At 46.4% G+C, this 16,578-nt stretch overlaps 1 protein-coding gene across 2 annotated transcripts in view; it reads right to left on the minus strand.

Moving 5' to 3' along the window:
* The window catches only part of Nxph1 (neurexophilin 1), a 300,317-nt gene extending 284,954 nt beyond the window's left edge, over positions 1-15,363 (minus strand). The window contains exons 1-2 of one of the 2 annotated variants that reach the window (XM_040728539.1): positions 14,232-15,363; positions 13,257-13,420 (exon numbers count right to left, since the gene is read on the minus strand). In XM_040728539.1, the coding sequence (XP_040584473.1) occupies positions 13,257-13,310 (54 nt within the window). In that variant the 5' untranslated portion in view covers positions 13,311-13,420; positions 14,232-15,363. Of the gene's footprint in view, positions 1-13,256; positions 13,835-14,231 lie in introns of those variants that run through there. The other variant, XM_040728540.1, reaches the window with a different exon arrangement.
* Between the last annotated feature and the right edge of the window lie 1,215 nt (positions 15,364-16,578).

Consider the following 16,578-nt stretch of genomic DNA (forward strand, 5'->3'; position numbering starts at 1 on the left):
AGGGGTCAAGACCTGGCGGGTGAAACCCACAGAAACAGCTGACCTGAACAAGGGGGAGCTCATGGACCCCAGACTGGTGGCTGAGAGGCCAGCATGGGACTCATCCAGACCCCCTGAATGTGTGTGTAGGTGAGGAGGCCTTGGCAATCTTTGGGGCCTCTGGTAGATGAATATTTATCCCTGGCATACAAATGAACTTTAGGAGACCATACCACATGGAGGGATGCTCTCTCAGCCTGGATACATGGGGAAGGGCCTAGACCCTGCCCTGGATGATATGATAGACATTGGAGATCCCCCGAAGGGCCTCACACTTCTTGGAGACTGGAGTGGGGATTGAGTGAGAGGTTGGGAGGGGTTGGGGGAGGGGGAAGAGGGGAGGGACAGGGAGCTAGGATTGACATATGGAGCAAGCTTGTTTCTAATTTAAATTTTAAAAAGGAAAAACCTCAGTAACCTTTCAGTTTTTATTGCACTGTGCACAAATTTTAAAATAATTTCAACTGCTAAAAACTAAGCTGTAATTAAACACTGCTCACAAGTTAACTGGCTCCAAACTACATCTGAGTACCCATTCTAAGTATTTGCCACCTGACATTAAACATGGTAGAATATTCTTCTCTGGGTTTAATCCATTCACTGATCCTACCTGAAATCTGTTCCATTTCCACAAACATCCGACTAGTAGACACAAAATAGACTTTCTCTCTCCAGTTTTACTGACAATGCCGACCATTCACATTAAATAAATATGAATCTCTGGGAAGCAATGAGTGACTGTACAGAAATCAGCTGCTAGAAAAGCTAAGCAAAGAATAAGGTAGCCATCAATTATTCCTTGTGTGTTGTCCCTCCAAGAACTCTGCAGGGAATACCTGGAAAGCTAGCCCAGAACCCTTTCTTTGTAAAAGGTAACAATATTTTTCTTTATTAATTCATCAACATTGCCGCATCCTACCCATCTTTCTAAGCTCTTTGTCACCTTAACTCAGTGAATCCTCAACAATAACTCTATTGAACAGGAAGAGTTATTCCTATGTATTTCAAAGAAAGAAACTGAGGGAGGGTCTGAACGTGAAATTTGCCCAAAGTTATAGAATTTAAGAAAAATACACTTACCATTATCTCCCTCTCAAAAAAAAAGTCTTTCAGAATGTCGAATCCTTTAAAAATTGCAAGAAAAGAACTAAAGCCCAGGTCTTGGGATGACCAAATATGGGGCTATTTTCTCCCTCTTGTGGACAATCCTTCATTGGAAAGGAGAAAGCTACTCTCTTTCTCCTCCTCATGAGTCCATTTCCACCATGAACTCCTTGTTAATAACTGCTCAGCAGTCATCATGTTATTCACCAAATGGAAACTGTGTGGTGTCTTTGGGGGGATAGCAGTCATCTTTAGAGATATGGATTCATCTTTGAAGACCCACATGGATGGATAGACCTCTCGGGCTGCATGAATACCTCTGGCCTCACATACAGTATGCAGAGCGATTTTAATTGTGAAGAATTTCAGTCAAGAATGCAAGGCAGAATTAAACATCTAAGGCCAAATTGTTTCCTTTTCCTGTTTTCTCTTTACATTTTCTTTTTGTGTTCCTCTCTATAGAACAATTTTTAAGGAGGTCCAAATCCAAACGTAAGAGTTCCACTCATTGGATGCTAACACCAGCCCTGCATTACTTTGAAAATGGCAAGAAACTGTGCTAGCCTGTTTTCATGTAGCTGTTCTTAATTCTGCCTTGTTAAAGCTAAAAGAAATAAGGTTAAAAATCTAACATGAGATGTTCATCATTCAACTAAATATTTCCTGTGAAAGAGGCAAAAACTGTGCCATGTTCTGCAAATTCTCCACATCAATAGCAATTACATCTCACATCAAGGCCAAAGAAATAGTAGCCAGTACAACGCATGAATAACTTCCTTTTATACACAGTAGTTTGCATTTTTGTCTGCATTTAACTCTGAAAAACAATAAATGGTTGTGCTGTGGTACAAGAAATTATCCACAAATTGATGATCTGACTAAGAGTATTTCACATTTTCAATTGCAGAGAGCATGTTGCACCCTGTCATAAACCCAGCTGCCCAACAACAAATTACAATATCATGCCAATAGGCTTGAAAATTAAATTTGGATTAATAGTGACATTTTCACTGAAATGTTTTAAACAGAAACTATAATAGGCTTCATAGAGTTTGGTTCATATATTTCAGGGCTTCCTGTTGAATCCTGGGCAGTATCAGCAATCAGCCCACCTGTTGGTTAAGTCAGGGCACTTTGTTATTAACTTGGAGGAAGTGGCGCAGTGAACAGTTCTGCCAGGGAGGCAAAAATGAATCTAGCTAACCTGGGGGTGTAACAAGGAAACAGGATTTGAAACTGTTGCCATACATAATTCTCAGTTATTCCTTTCTCATAAGGAAATGTGAAGCAAGGAACAAAAGAAGCTCACAGTGGGAGCCTATGACATTTCATAAATGTCTACTAAGCAAATCATGGAATATTTCAGAAAATGTAGTTTTGTATTCACTTTAAGGAAGAAAAGAATGAGGATCTGAAATTTTCCTAAATATTGCCCACATGACAAGAGATTCCCTTAAAGAATAACTTACCTGCATTTAGAAAGTCATTTTATAAAGTTTGCTGCTGATTATAAAAACTTCCTTCCATTTTCTTATTGAAAAACACACATAAAATCAACAGGGCACAACTTCCATAAATATGCTATTAATAATTCTAAACAAGATAATGAAATGCTATGAGACAGTTTTTCCCCATCTGTGACACCGCCACCCCCAGTAACCTGTAGATTTCTTTCTAATCGGGTAAGACACTAGATCGCTCTCTCCTAAGTTTATTTTATTGTGTCCTTAGATGTTACCTTGAAATCTTAACATTCAGTTTCAAAATGATTCAAGTACATAAAAGAAGGGACAGCCTTATGATTAGCACATCAATGCACAAAAACGGACAATAAAACTTCCATCACATTGTCAAACTCACTCAAAACAATCAGATATTTCACTGAACCATTTACAACTATCGATTGCACAGCAAACCTGACTTTATAATCTTCCCTCTTTTAAACAGGTGCAATATTTTACAAGGGCTTCACAAGTAGGAGGTTGTGAATGTAAAGCAGTCCATTAATTTTATATAAGCTGTTTTATATACCTGTTGGTCTCTAATAATTCCAGCTACAAGGTTATAAGGAGAGGGATTATATATGTGACTGACTTTCCAGGTATCATACCAGTGATTTCTCTCAACTAAACATTATTTTCATGCTATACATGCAAATAGTGATAGGTACTAAGGAAAACATGCTGGAAACCCCAAGCTGAAAATGTAAAAACAAGAACTTATGAGAGGAAAGACTTCCCCACAATAGTTTTACGTAAACTCTTTCAAAGAAGCAGACACAGAAAAAAAAATGGAGTGTTCTGTGTACATGCATATATTCACTTTGTAAAAGAGATCTTCAAGACCAAGACAATTCCTCTTAGCTTTTGTCTTTAGTCTGTGATTGTCAATTTTAATCAAAACTCGGCTTGTTTGCACTGTGGGTCATCGGGCTGTCTCCCAGAGTATGTGTGAGTCTGTGCCTTGTGATGGAGTAGAGGTGTGGAGAGGCAGGAGAAGGCTGGGCAGGGCCCTGAGGCGACTTGCTCTGTCTGTTCGGCTTCCTGCATCAGAGGACACTTCTTTACAGTGCGTGTTGCTAATAAGTAGAAACCTGGCCTTTTGTTCCTGTGAGTTAGTACAAGCTAGTAAATATCTTTTCCATGTTGGTGGGAGTCTCTCTGTAAAGAGGCATGGCTACGGGGTCTGGTCTCACAGAGACTGTTCTCTAGTCCTGAATAAAAGTGAATTAAAGGGGCGTTTCTGCTAATATCAAGGCAGGCTTATTACTTCAATATAAGCACTTCTTTAATTTCTCTTCTCAGTGTGCTACATAAATACAAACATAAAGGCTCTCCACTGGATGTATGCTCCATATATCTCACAGAGTTTAATTATAAAGCCTCTAAAAATGAAGATGGTGAAAGAAATGATGTCAGTAGATCATATAGTCCTGGTGTTGTGTTGGCTGGCTGTCTCTATGAACAAGGAAATAAAGGCACTCGAGTAACCGCCTACACCATGAATGGTTGGCTATGGCCCAAAGGAAAGAAAGTGGAATGGATTGGACAGATACTTTTAGCTTAATGCCTGTAAGTCCACAGTTTTTGTTTTGTTTTGTTGTTGTTATGATTATAATAGTTTAACAAAGGAAATGTTTTCTGCACAATCATCAATCTGTAATAAGAGGGACCTGCCATATGAAGGCCAGAACCCACAAGCCAACATGCATGCCTCAGTTAACCATAGGAACTAAAAACATTTAAGGAAACGGCTGCATGCCAATAAAAGTTTCACCCTGGAAGTCACTCACTGGGATCATCAGGAAACCTCTGAGAGTGAGGACCCTGCCAGGGAAGTAGGCTGGAGAAGGGAGGAGAAACTGAGAAACACTTGAATGCAGGAGGCAGGACCCTGGATGGTTCAGTAACCTCAGTGGTAGGGCTCTTTCCTAGTTAGGGCTTGGAAGATTGTGGAAGACCGGCCTACAGTCAAAAAGCTAGAATTTCACAGAGAAGAAAGTAGGTGGGGATTGCCTCCCCCACAACATTGGAGAATACCCTGGAGACACTGCGCCAAAATCCTCCTTTCTTTCTTCCTTCCTTTCTTCCTTCCTTTCTTTCTTTCTTTCTTTCTTTCTTCCTTCCTTCCTTCCTTCCTTCCTTTCTTTCTTTCTTCTTTCCTTCTCTGGAACCCATCTTTCTGTTCCTGAGGGGTTGAGGGAGCACTACTTGACTAGATATCTGCCTCTTTAATACAACTGGGATGTGAGGAGTGGGGTGTTTGCTAAGGCAAGAGAATCAGCCTACTTTCAAGCCAACCTTAGCCTTTGACACAGACAACCCCTAGCGCCAGCGCCTGGTACTATCTAGTTTATTTCTGGATCATGTCAGCCCTGTGAAGACTGCGCGCTGCGAGCACTTTAAGTGACTGCAGTGTCACCCCTATTGTGTACCAACAAGCCCCGGGGGAATATAGGAATGTGGAGGGGGGCTGTTTGTGTGAGAATGCGAAGGGCTTTTGTTATTGTTGTTGCTTTTTTTAAGGGGAGGTTAACTCGGATTGTTGTTGTTTGTTAAATAAAAAGAAACTCTAATGATGATAGATACCATGCTGCATCAGGCCCCACACCGCCGAACCTAACCACGGAAAATAATGAGGCTGTATCCCCATTCGTCTGCATTAAAGGCAAGCCAGGCACTTTCGATAGCAAATATATCGATTCCCTTACCCAGGCAGTGGTTTGTCCTGCTCCCTGTGAATAATTACTATCCTTTAGAAATTCATAATAATTAGGGCTCTTTTAGCCCCTCCCCCCCACCTTCTCCCTCCCCAGAGCTCAACATTTTAAAGGCGCCTAAGGTAATCGGGCCTTTGGGTAGCTCCAGTCACATGCCAGAGGGGGTGATGGGGCCGATACACCTTCTGCCCAGCTCCTGAGAAAAGAAAGACGGTTTACCTCTCGGTGCCTCAGTTTCCTCGTTTGTGACTTACACATTGCTAAAGTCTTTTAGCTGCACATTACGTGGTACTGTTTCTGATTGGGGAAAAGATAGATTTAATAAACAGGAAAAGTGAGAGAAACCAAGATTCTCGTGCCCCGCCCCCGCCCCAATAAACTGATAAACACGTGACTCCCCAGCCCTAGAAGGAGACCGAGGAGGGGGTTGTAAACCAGAGGTTCCGACCACAAAACACATTAGGGCCCCAGAGACTGGAGCTTGGTGTTCCTGGATGATTGGCAGGAGAAAGCAGGTTTTTAAAATCACCCGGGGTGGTTAGGGAGGTCCGCAGGCTGACAGCGAGCATCCTAACAGGACTTTAAGGAGGACTGCAGGATGCCCCCAGAGTCCCAGGCGGGCGGGGCTTGAGGCACTGGCCGTGGTGCTGAAGGTCGCTCTCCAGGCCCGGGATACGCACCCCAGCGCATTCGTGCTCCAAATCCACTTCAGAGCTTCTTGCTGGAGAACCACCGCTGGCCAGCCTGCATCTCCTGGAGCACTGAAGGTCGGTGAAGGGGACCAAAATTTCCCAGAAGCAGTGTTTTGATATAATGGCATGGGTTCAAAGGTGAGAGCTGCAACCGTACTTTCATAAAATCTGCTGGGATTTCACCTGATCACAGGAGGCAAAAAGTAGGCAATGAACTGCGTGAATGTGGTGGACTTGGGCTGGAAGCCGTCCTAGCCGGGACACTGCAGCTTTGGGTCGAGGAGTGAGTTGCCGAGTGTCGGGGATAAAGCCTACTACGTCGAAGAAAGTTTCTTGATTATTACAAAGATGACTGAGATGGTCTTCCAAATCACCTGGGGGAAGGGCTTAGGACTTAGGGCCTGGTGTGGGACAAAAGAACCTTCCTTCCTGCGGCATCAGTGTGCTTGGCTTGGTTCGAGCCTTTGGCAGCTGCTGGACTTCTACTAGGGCGCCCGGGTAATGTGGGTGAGGCCGGACTGGAGGCAGGTTCCTGGTGGACCCACATAGCCCCAGGCTGACAGTTTCTAAGGAAACACTGGGCTCTTCCAGTCAACAATTTGTCACTTTGTAGAAGAAAGAAACAGTACAAGAAAAGCCTCCCGGTTCTCCATTCTCATGCAGATGAGACGATGTGCTCCGCCTGGGCCTGTGAATCCCCACCCCCACTTCACTCCCATCCCATTTCCGGCTTGAGCCAGTAAAATACCCTCATTCATTTAAAGGAAGTGTGAGCGGGGGAAGCTTTTCTAAAGCTCGGCCTGAGGGGCGCGCGCTGCCCTCTTTTTACTACTGCTGGGACCCCTCTCAGCTCTCAATTTCAATGCCGGAACTCCCCACAACTCCTCGATTTCCACCCTCCACAGCTCCAGACTAGATGGGATGGGAGCTTTCTACGGTAAAGGGCAGTCAGTAAGAAAATTCTCTCTGTATACCCCCCAACACACACACACACACACACACACACACACACACACACACACACGCACGCACGCACGCACGCAAGCCCCCACCTCCATAGTAAATAAAGTAAACTCGAAAAATCTGTTTACAGAGTAGGTGATTAAGTTTGCAGCAGGCAACAGAGAGACAGGGAGCTCGTCGGAAGTTTAAACAACAGCCGGTACGGGGAGGGCAGACCACAAAGTTGAAAAATAAACAAACATGTTCTTGGGCGCGCGCAGGGGGCACGAAGAAGCCGCCAACACATATCATCTCAATAAAAAGCCGCTCTTGGAAAGCTTGCATAGTAATTGAGACAGGCGCTCTTTTCTGATCTGGGTTGGCATTTCCTCATCTCAGGCTGACAGAGCCAACTCAGGAAATTGCTGGTAATATTCATCTGGGGAGCACTTTCATTAAACGTAATTCATTCGACTTTCACAATAAATTGAGTGACATCCTTACAGCGGAACCTTTTTATCCTTGATTAAGTGCTTGCCAAGCTTTGGTTCCCCACTTTATTGTCACATTCCTTCAAGCAGAGTCGTCAACATGCCAATCTGCAGCAGGAAAAAAATGAGCACTGTGTGTTTACCAAGCTCCGGGAGAGGTTAGTGCTGACACCGTGAAAAAGAGCTGATCTCGAACTTGACTAGCGGATAAATCAAGACCGCAACTTCCAGCGAACTAGAGGCGGGCCGCCTGGATGAACAGTGACCCGGAGAAGGCGGCGGGAGGCGACAGAGGACCCGCCTGAGGACTCCGCGGTGCTCAGAAGCCGCTGACCCGACGGCGCCGGCTAGCAGCCTTACCCGCCTCCCTTTAATTAAAATGGTGACAACTGTTAGGTCTTAAAATGAGAGCTGAAGCTTCAAGACGACAGAATTGTCCCAAGGGAACTTTCTTGAACTGATTCAAAGCTAGACATTCTGTTAAAGGGGAAAGAAAAAGGATTGCGCACTTTCTAGCCTGCCGGTTGAAAGCCGCAAACTTGCAGAGCCTGCGCTGTCCTGCTGTAAGGGCGGAGGCAGAGGCGTGCAAGGCATGTTACTGCTCATTCCTAGGATTCCCCCCTTTGACTCCTTACAGCAACACCGCGCTGGGGGACTTCACTGAAGGTCTGTTCAGATCCAGAAACTCCAGCCTAAAGGCGACAAACACTTCAGTGTTCCAGGACTGGGCTAACCTGAAGCAGGCACCTCTTTGCCAGCTTGTGGCCCTTTCTCCCTAGCTGCTCCCAACTCCATTCCCTACCCCTTATAAAACCAAGGGAGCCCAGGACAGAGAATTGCTTATTTGAAAAAGCAATATCCATATGCTTTCATCACTCAAATGCCCTTTTGAAAATATTGTCGACGGTGGTTATTACCCGGACAATGCTGTCAATTTTTGTTGTCTGCAGAAAAATCTTCCCTCGGATAGAAAAGTAGGACATTGGGCACCTATCTTTAAAAAATCAACCAATTTCCCTTCAACCGGATATATTTTTCACCCAGACAACATTTTCATTAAGGGGGAAATAGCCGTCAACAATTCAAAGCCGAATAGAAATCAGCCTCCCACAAAAGGAGCCGCAAATTTAATAGCTTTCTGGGAACACACTGCTGACACAGTTGGTGAAATTCTGGTTTCCTCTCCCTCCTGTGCCCAATGTGGAAGGCAGTGTCTTGGAAGCTCTCACTACAAGGCCCAGGGCCACAATACTCCTATAAATGGGACAAAAGGGTGAACCACCCAAGTGCTTCTCACCCCTCCAAGAGCTGCTTCCCAGGCCAAAGAAGGATTGAGTCTGTTGAGAAAAAACACAGGGCCTCTCTGTGACCTGCAGAGGCCTGGAGAGCAACTTGGAACTGAGAGGATATCTTACTGTGCTTATCTTACTGTATCTTAAAACAAGAAAACACATCTGTCCACTTTATCCAGGTGTAGGCTACTCAAACTATCTGAGCTAGATCCCATGTCTGCAAGTGTGCTCAGGGGCAGAAAAGGGAGGAAATCCGGCCTAAGGAGGAATTTTTCATGCTGCTTCCAAGAACAAGCTTTAACAAAAAAACCTCTTAGTCATGACTGGGTCGCTATTGTTGTCTTTTATATAGAATAATTTCAAATTGATGAGAGCTTTTCAGTGAGCAGGTAGCTTATTCTCCAAAGGATACGAAGTACACAGACCTAGTTTAAAGACTAGAACAGATCTGGGCTCTTTCTCCCCTGTTTTCACTTCAGCCTTCATAGACCCCAACAGCCACCTTTATGTTTAGTTAAATTCACCAAACCAACAGCTTGGAAGTAGAGGCACAGATATATTCAATACTTTTTAAACTCAGTTAAACAACTGATGTGCACGTCCCATCACACACACAAAAAAATTGAATTAGTGCAAATAGATAACTCAAACATTGTGTCACATGGTTTGGAAATGTTTTCCAATTCTTGCCTATTTTGGCTGAGAAAGCAACCAATTTTTATTAGCTATTGTAATTCCTGGCAAAACTGCTGGGGGCTCTTCATAGGATAATGCTATGAATGTACAAATGATTGCAGTAGAAGCATCCATCCTTTGTCAGATACCCTGGACTAAAATTCTGACTAACTTTTCTATGCATGCTCAAGAACACTATCAGACTCACTTCACCATTTGAGAATTACCCCCAAATAAAGTGCCGCATTCTCTACTGGGAGAACCTCTCCCTGTTCCCTGGTGTGTTCTTCAGCTCAATCCAATGGGAATCAATCAGCTTATAACCCCTACTCCCTACTTTTTAAAACAAGAAAACACATCTGTCCACTTTATCCAGTGTGCACTTTGATTCAGCTTAAATGTTATAGTCTGGTTATCTTATTATCTCGTATTCAAAATATCCTGGATCAGTTCAAAACTGATAGACAATAAAACCTGTAGGACTTCAGTAAAAATAACAAATTGCACCATAGGTTTCCTCCTATTAGCCAGGTGTTTAAATTCAAAATACATAACATTTAGTAAACAGCAATTTTCCTTACATTTATTTTTTAAAAGATAGTTTCCTGTGCCCTCCTCTTTTGGTAGGAGTTTGCCCAGTGTTGAAACTTGGGAATTCAAGACAATGGGTTTCAGAAGGTAGATCTACAGACACACCTCTAATCAATTTCCCATTGCAATACAAAAAAAAAAATGAGCTTCTGGTATTGAAACAAGAGACTTGTCTCTCAATAAAACCGCAGTAAATAAAAACCAAAACCAGTGTCCACTCAGGACAGGCATTCAAAGACCTCTAGGCCAAGAAGCAGGCTTTGAGAGCATTTTACCCACGAGCTGATTGTGATGTATGAAGTACTGATCTGCCAGACAGAGATATCTCAAAACTCAGAAACATGTAAACTCATGTTCTATAAGCAGTAGTCTAAACTCTTTCTGTACAGGAAACAAGCCTTGCTCAAACTGTGGGAATTGCTCTTTGAGAAAAGCGGCTGAGATCCCACAACCATGAAGGAAAGGTTTGCTGGCAATGTCATCTGGGAGGCAAACCACAAGGTGCTCTCTAGTCATTTAACTGGTGGTGCAATCCACAGAAGCTTGGTCAAGGAAAAATAAAATAATGGGGTTTTGTTTTTGTTTTGTTTTGTTTTTGCCACCTCGCCTTCTTGGAGTTTAACTTGATGCTGCTGCAGATAACCTGTGTGCATCTGTTGCAGGATTTCGAAAAGGATTGAAATGTTCTGGGGTACAGTCACAAACAGATGCTTGGTTCCATTGCTATAGCTAGTGTTTAATGCAACTAATGAAAAGAGGCACTATCGTGTCTTCATCTGTCCATTGCTGCAGAGTTTTAATCAAGACTCCCTACTTCTTCATTTACCCAAAGCCACCCTAACATTCACTGCCCAATTCATCCTTTGAAACTCATCTTTATGGTAAGAGTCAGCTTCCTCCTCCAGGAAAACAGCCTGGAATTTTCCTGGCAAATAGCTATAGGGTTGCAATCTCTGGAATATTGTCTTGGGTCACAGCCACCAGTCTTTTGTTTTTGTGGTGTGTGTGGTTTCTAATCCCCGACACACAAAACAACTTTAGATTGGAGAGAAAAGAATGGACTCCTAAATCGCCTTCCCTGTTTTATTGTTCACATTTCGTATTGTTTTGAGTGAAATTGGAAAAATTGTCTCCTTTCTCTGTATTGCCAAAAGGCATTCAGGTAATGAAGTCTGTAACTAAACGGTAATTGAATCAGCATAATTTGCACACTGAATGGTTTTCAAATGCTCCCAGTTTACAATTAAAGGAGAATTAATGCGCTTGTTGTTGAGAACGCTGCGCATTAGAATAAATCCAGCACTGTTGTTGTAATGAGTGGAAAACGGTTTAACTGCCAACACACACATTTAAAATTTAACACAACGTATTGATTTCACTTCCGCTTTTGATAGATTATTTTCCAGACTATCGGAATACTTGCTCCAAGCAATAAACTGCACCATTGCCGAGAGCCCGGGCTTTGTACGTGTGAGCACAGGCCAGGGACATAGGGGCAGTCCTGAGGTTCAAGTCATTCCAAAGCTGTGTGGAGAGGACAGGCACTCTTGTTGTGACATCCAGAGAATCATTGGTGTCCTTCCCCTGCGGCTTGGCTTTCCCCTTTCACTTTTCACTACCCCCCCACCTCACCCAATCAAAAAAAAAAAGGCTGTGTGTCCTTCGGAGGAACTTTCCACCCTCTGACTCCGGGTCCTCAATGTCAGTGGGCTTACTAAACACAAATGGGAGCGATAATGACGGAAGGTGGGCAATTGGAAGGACATTCTTTTTGCATTTGGTCTGCATTCTGCCTGGGAAAGCAGGGATCCGCGACAGGCAGAGAAGCCTTTCTTTTGGATTGGCTGCCCCCCTGCTTTCACCTGTTTACCCCCAAGGTGTCCTGTGGGCGAGGACATTGATCCGCAGCGCCCTCTGGCGTCCGCTTCTGCTACAGTCGGGCGAGAAAGGTGCAAAGACTAGCAACATTGAGGGTTCTTGAGATGCAGCCGGAAGCCGGAACAGGGTAAATTCACTTACACACACGCGCGTATATGTATGTACCGGATTCACAGAACTCTCAGTCCTGCGATCCCAAGGAGAGCAAACGCCGAAAAACTGGCCATTTGCAGGAATCATACGCTATTGCTTCCAGGCTTGAGTGTTCTGAAGCTCTTGGGAATAAAAGACACTAACACCACAGCTAGTCCATTTATCCAGCGAGGTTAGAAAACTCCTGCTGCTACTGCAGCGCCTGCGCTCCTCGACCCTGCACAGAACACCTTGACTTCTCCGTGCACTCCGCGGCCCGGAATCAACTGTGGGGTTCGCCGCACTAGGCTCAACTTTACCGGCAGAATGCAAGTGGCCCTAGTCCTCTGAGAAATCAGACCCGAAAAATCAAACTCTCCTAGGCTCGCTGTGGTGACCGTTAACTCCCAAGTCCCACAAAGCGATTCGCTCTGAGCCTGTTCTCAGACTGTGGAGTCCAAATCTCCGAAAACTGTTTCTGGGGGAACCCGGGCAGAGCCTATGGTGAGATCCTCTCCCTAGTGGCAAGACCTGCTATTCCTAAAAAGAAACCCCACATTAAAACTGAGGTTCAGTTATTTGAGGGAAACTAGAGCGTTGGAAAGAGACGGAGGGTGTATGTTTGGAGGTGTATCTCTGACTAAAACTCTGGTCGTTTACTGTGTGTCTGGTGGATACACTTACACCAGCGGCAAGTCTGTAAGTCAGAGTCACAGGAAGTTAACTGCACTCCTTAACGTACTACAAATCCAAACTGGGGGTGGGGGTAGATTCCTGTTCAGATCTTCGACCCCCCCCTACACCCCTTTTCATTTAAACTAGGTGGCCAAAGAGCTACTGCCAAGAGTTTCACACTCCATTTTCCACTACTTTTCTCCTTCCTCGGAACCAAGGCATCCAGTCCTACTACCTCTTTGGTTTCTGGAAGTGTAGGGTACGATACCCACTGTTTTTTAATTTAAAAAAAAATCATGATCAGGAGATGGGGAGAATAAGCAAGAAATGGGGTTGAGAGCCCCGAAAACTCCCGCAGGAATCCAAAGAAGGCTTCCAAAAGTTCTTCCACTGTCTCTGGGTGCATGGCTCTCACAAAACTGGCGGCCTCGCCTCTCCTCCCCCCACTGCCTCCCCACCCCGCCCCAGGTGCTTGGCCTCCTGGTTAGGGTGGAATCTCAAAGCCGCTGGACCGCTCAGGACTTACCAAGTAGATGGTGGGCTGCAGGAGGAGAAGCACGTACCAGCAGGCAGCCTGCATCCTCTCTCCTCTCAAACTTCCTTGGCGGTGCCTTGGCTGAGTCTTTGTTCCTTCAAAAACATAGATCCACCTGGCATCCACTTTACAGATCAGGGAGCGCTCTCAGCAGCCTAGATACAAATGAAATTAGACATCCCATGACCACGCGGACAAGGCTGATGATCAAACCGGGAAAGGGGGTCTCGGTGTGGAGTGATGGAGCCAAAAAGCTGGGACGGGGGCACGAAGATTTGAAAAACGAGTCAATCCAGCTTCAGAAACAAGCGAGTGCGGTCCGCAGGCGGGCGAGCTTGAGCGGTAGTGGGGGGGCTCTCAGCTGCCGGCGCGCCTCCGCTGCCAGCGCCCGAAAGGCTGAGACCAGAGGAGGTTAGGCACACAGAGAGCCGCTCACAGGCTGGTTAGGAGCCCAACTGTCTCTAGCAGCCAGACCTGCCCTAGGGTTTGACAGGCGGGAGGCTGGGACTAAAGGCGGCGGCTGGTTCTTCTCCAGCCCTGGCAGAGTTCATACACGTACACAGCAGCCGAGAGAGATAGCAAAAGCAAGTGAGCAAGAGATTGAGTGAGGGGGATGCGGGCAGAGAAACCGGTAGGTAGAACTGACCCGGATTAGGTGCCGGTGAAATGGGGGTGGGGGAAGAGGATGCAATTTGCATACAGGAAAGCTATGCTCAGTTTACCCATTTGAGCCCCCCTGTAACACAGAGATAGACAGCCACAACCACATCTCTAGAACTACTTTTTAAGCCGAGGGGTACAGCCAGTTACTAACTTCCACAGTGGAAACCTGCATGGGACTCTGAGGGTCACCTATCTGGCGTGCTCTATGCCCAACTAGAGTTTCACCTCGCTACCCTTTCCTGGTGAGGATCACCCTGACCCAAGGTGTCCCTGCCAGGAACCGTGGAGGCGACCAGTACTTACCGCCCAAGTCTGAAGGCAAATGCAGCGAGCAAGGACCGCTCTGAACAGGCTCCATGGAGGAGCTACTACGGCCTGGCGTCTCCAGCGCCCGGGACGTGCCCTCCCCGGAGCTCCGTCTCCATGCTCGGGCGAGGACGGGTCCAGCTGCCTGGTCCAGCCTTGGCGGAGTCGTTGTCCCAATGCCGGGGTCGCGATCCGGATTGGTCCGCGGGAGCCTAGGCTTGGCACAGTTGGTTTACCGGTGCAGGAAACTTAAGAGGCAAGAGAAGGAGGGGCAGGTAGAGAAGACGACAGAGGAAGAGAGAAAGGGAGGGAGAGAGACGAATGCGCCGGGCTGCTGCACCCGACCGACCCGGACTGCCTGTGCTGGCACTGACACCAGCCGCCCAGGACTCCCGGCTTTCAGCGGTTGCCAGAGGATGGAGAATGACTTAAGGGGAGGAGACTGGGCAAGTCCTCCGGACTTGAACTTGAGCGATAAGACGCGGGCCTTTCGGAAGAAAAAAAGCCACACAACAGGCGCGATGAGTCCCAGTTTCAGAAGGAGGGGTGTGGTGGCGAGTATTTGGAAGCTGCAAACACTGGAGGCAGCTGCAGCATTACCAGCAAATGCAAGAAAGCCCCAAAGCCCGCAAGGGACTGGCGTAGCGGGCGCTGTCCGAGGTCCTGCCCGGCCACCGGGGGACGCTCCGCAGAGCGCGGTTTCAGCGCGCCGCCCTGAGCGGGTTTTCTCCTCCTGGAAGCGGCTGGTCTTGCCTACAGTCAGGCCACCGACAATTACATTGGCACGTGGGTGAACCGTTCCTCAAAGACTAATACCCCATGTAAATAGATTCCGCTCTCAGGCTCTCTGCGGGCCTCCCGGCCCTTAGAGAGAAATGACTCCTGCTACGACTCTGGTGGCAGAAGCGCCCCCTTGGGGGAAGGGGTCACAGGGAGGAGAGTACCCTCCAGGGGAGTGGCCAGAAGTGAGGCAGGGAGGTGCAAAGGGTAGCGGTGGGTGCGGAAGAGTGTAGGGAGCCCCAGATGGCTTCGGGAGGAGCGCTGCTGCTACCGGAACCGTAAACCTGTGGCTGCGGTGGCCAGAGGCGGGGATGCTGCGGAATGCCAGCCATTCAGCGTGCGAGGCAAGCAGAGAGGACTGTGCGACCTTGGACTCTCTGGACTCTTCAGCACCGGCTGGGCAAAGCAAGAAGGGGGCCTAGTCTTCTATATGCATCTCCCCGCCTCTTTCTCTCTCCCTCTCCGCCTCTCTTCCTCCTCCCCTCCCCTATACATTCTCCGTACCCCCTCCCCGCACATTTTTACTTGCGTTTCAAATTTTTCCACACTCATTCCCTGTGTCCACCATTCCCTCTCAAAGCTCAAGTTCTGTTCTTTTCTTGTCTGCCTCAACCCTCTCAGACATTTAAGCTTGGCATGTACTCCAGGAAGACTGGGGCCACAGGGAAGAACGATAGAGGCCTTTCTCTCCTGAACTCTTGCAAGTTACTTCTCTCTCCCTTGATCAGAACCTGGTGCTGAGTGATTCATACTGCAGGACAATAGTTTGATATTAGCCTATGGGAACTGAGTCAAAATTTACCTCCGGAGCCTGGGTGCATAGCTTCAAATTAGAATCATGGTTTTTAATGAGCTTTGGCATTTCTTTCCGCCAAGTGTGGCTCTTGGCCACCCCAGGCTCTGTGGATTCTGTTTCACTCTACAAGACCCAGGCTCAATGTGACCTTTAGACTTGGTAACAACGGGATGAATTCTCCTGGTGAGTACAGGCTACCCTCCAAACATAGCAGTGACAATCAACAGAGGCAAGAGGGTGCCCTCTGAGAATCAGATCCCTCCAACATGCTGCAATTTAGATCCCATTTCAGGACACAGGTTTCTGTGCTTTGAGGCCTGTAACACCTCTTTAAAGATAAAGCTCTCCTAATTTCAAAAAAATGTACCTTGCCACGGTGATGACTGGAATTCATTGGGACTGTGTAAGAGTGAAGCATGCCTTCTAATTAGGACTCTGGAAACCCCTCTCAAAATAATACACATGGGTATATTGTCTGGGGCTAACATTGACCCGGATCTTTTCACTTACTGAATTTTTTATGTTCTATAAAGCTTTAAAAATGAAAATTGAAGTCTGACAACATCTACATGTGGTGCTGAAGGATAAAAATGAGAACAAGGTTATGACGGGTTCCCCCCTCTAAGACTCAGGAGGGTATTCTAAATACAGTGGCCACTTGTAACACAAGCTTCCAGGTCCTCCCAGGCTGTAGTACAGAGCAGGAGCAGAGATGTTCAGCTGGATGGCCAAGCACACTGCCTGTCATAGGTGCACTTTTCTCTGGCC

Source organism: Mesocricetus auratus, unplaced genomic scaffold, assembly GCF_017639785.1.
Source record: "Mesocricetus auratus isolate SY011 unplaced genomic scaffold, BCM_Maur_2.0 Super-Scaffold_100019, whole genome shotgun sequence".
Lineage (NCBI taxonomy): Eukaryota > Metazoa > Chordata > Mammalia > Rodentia > Cricetidae > Mesocricetus > Mesocricetus auratus.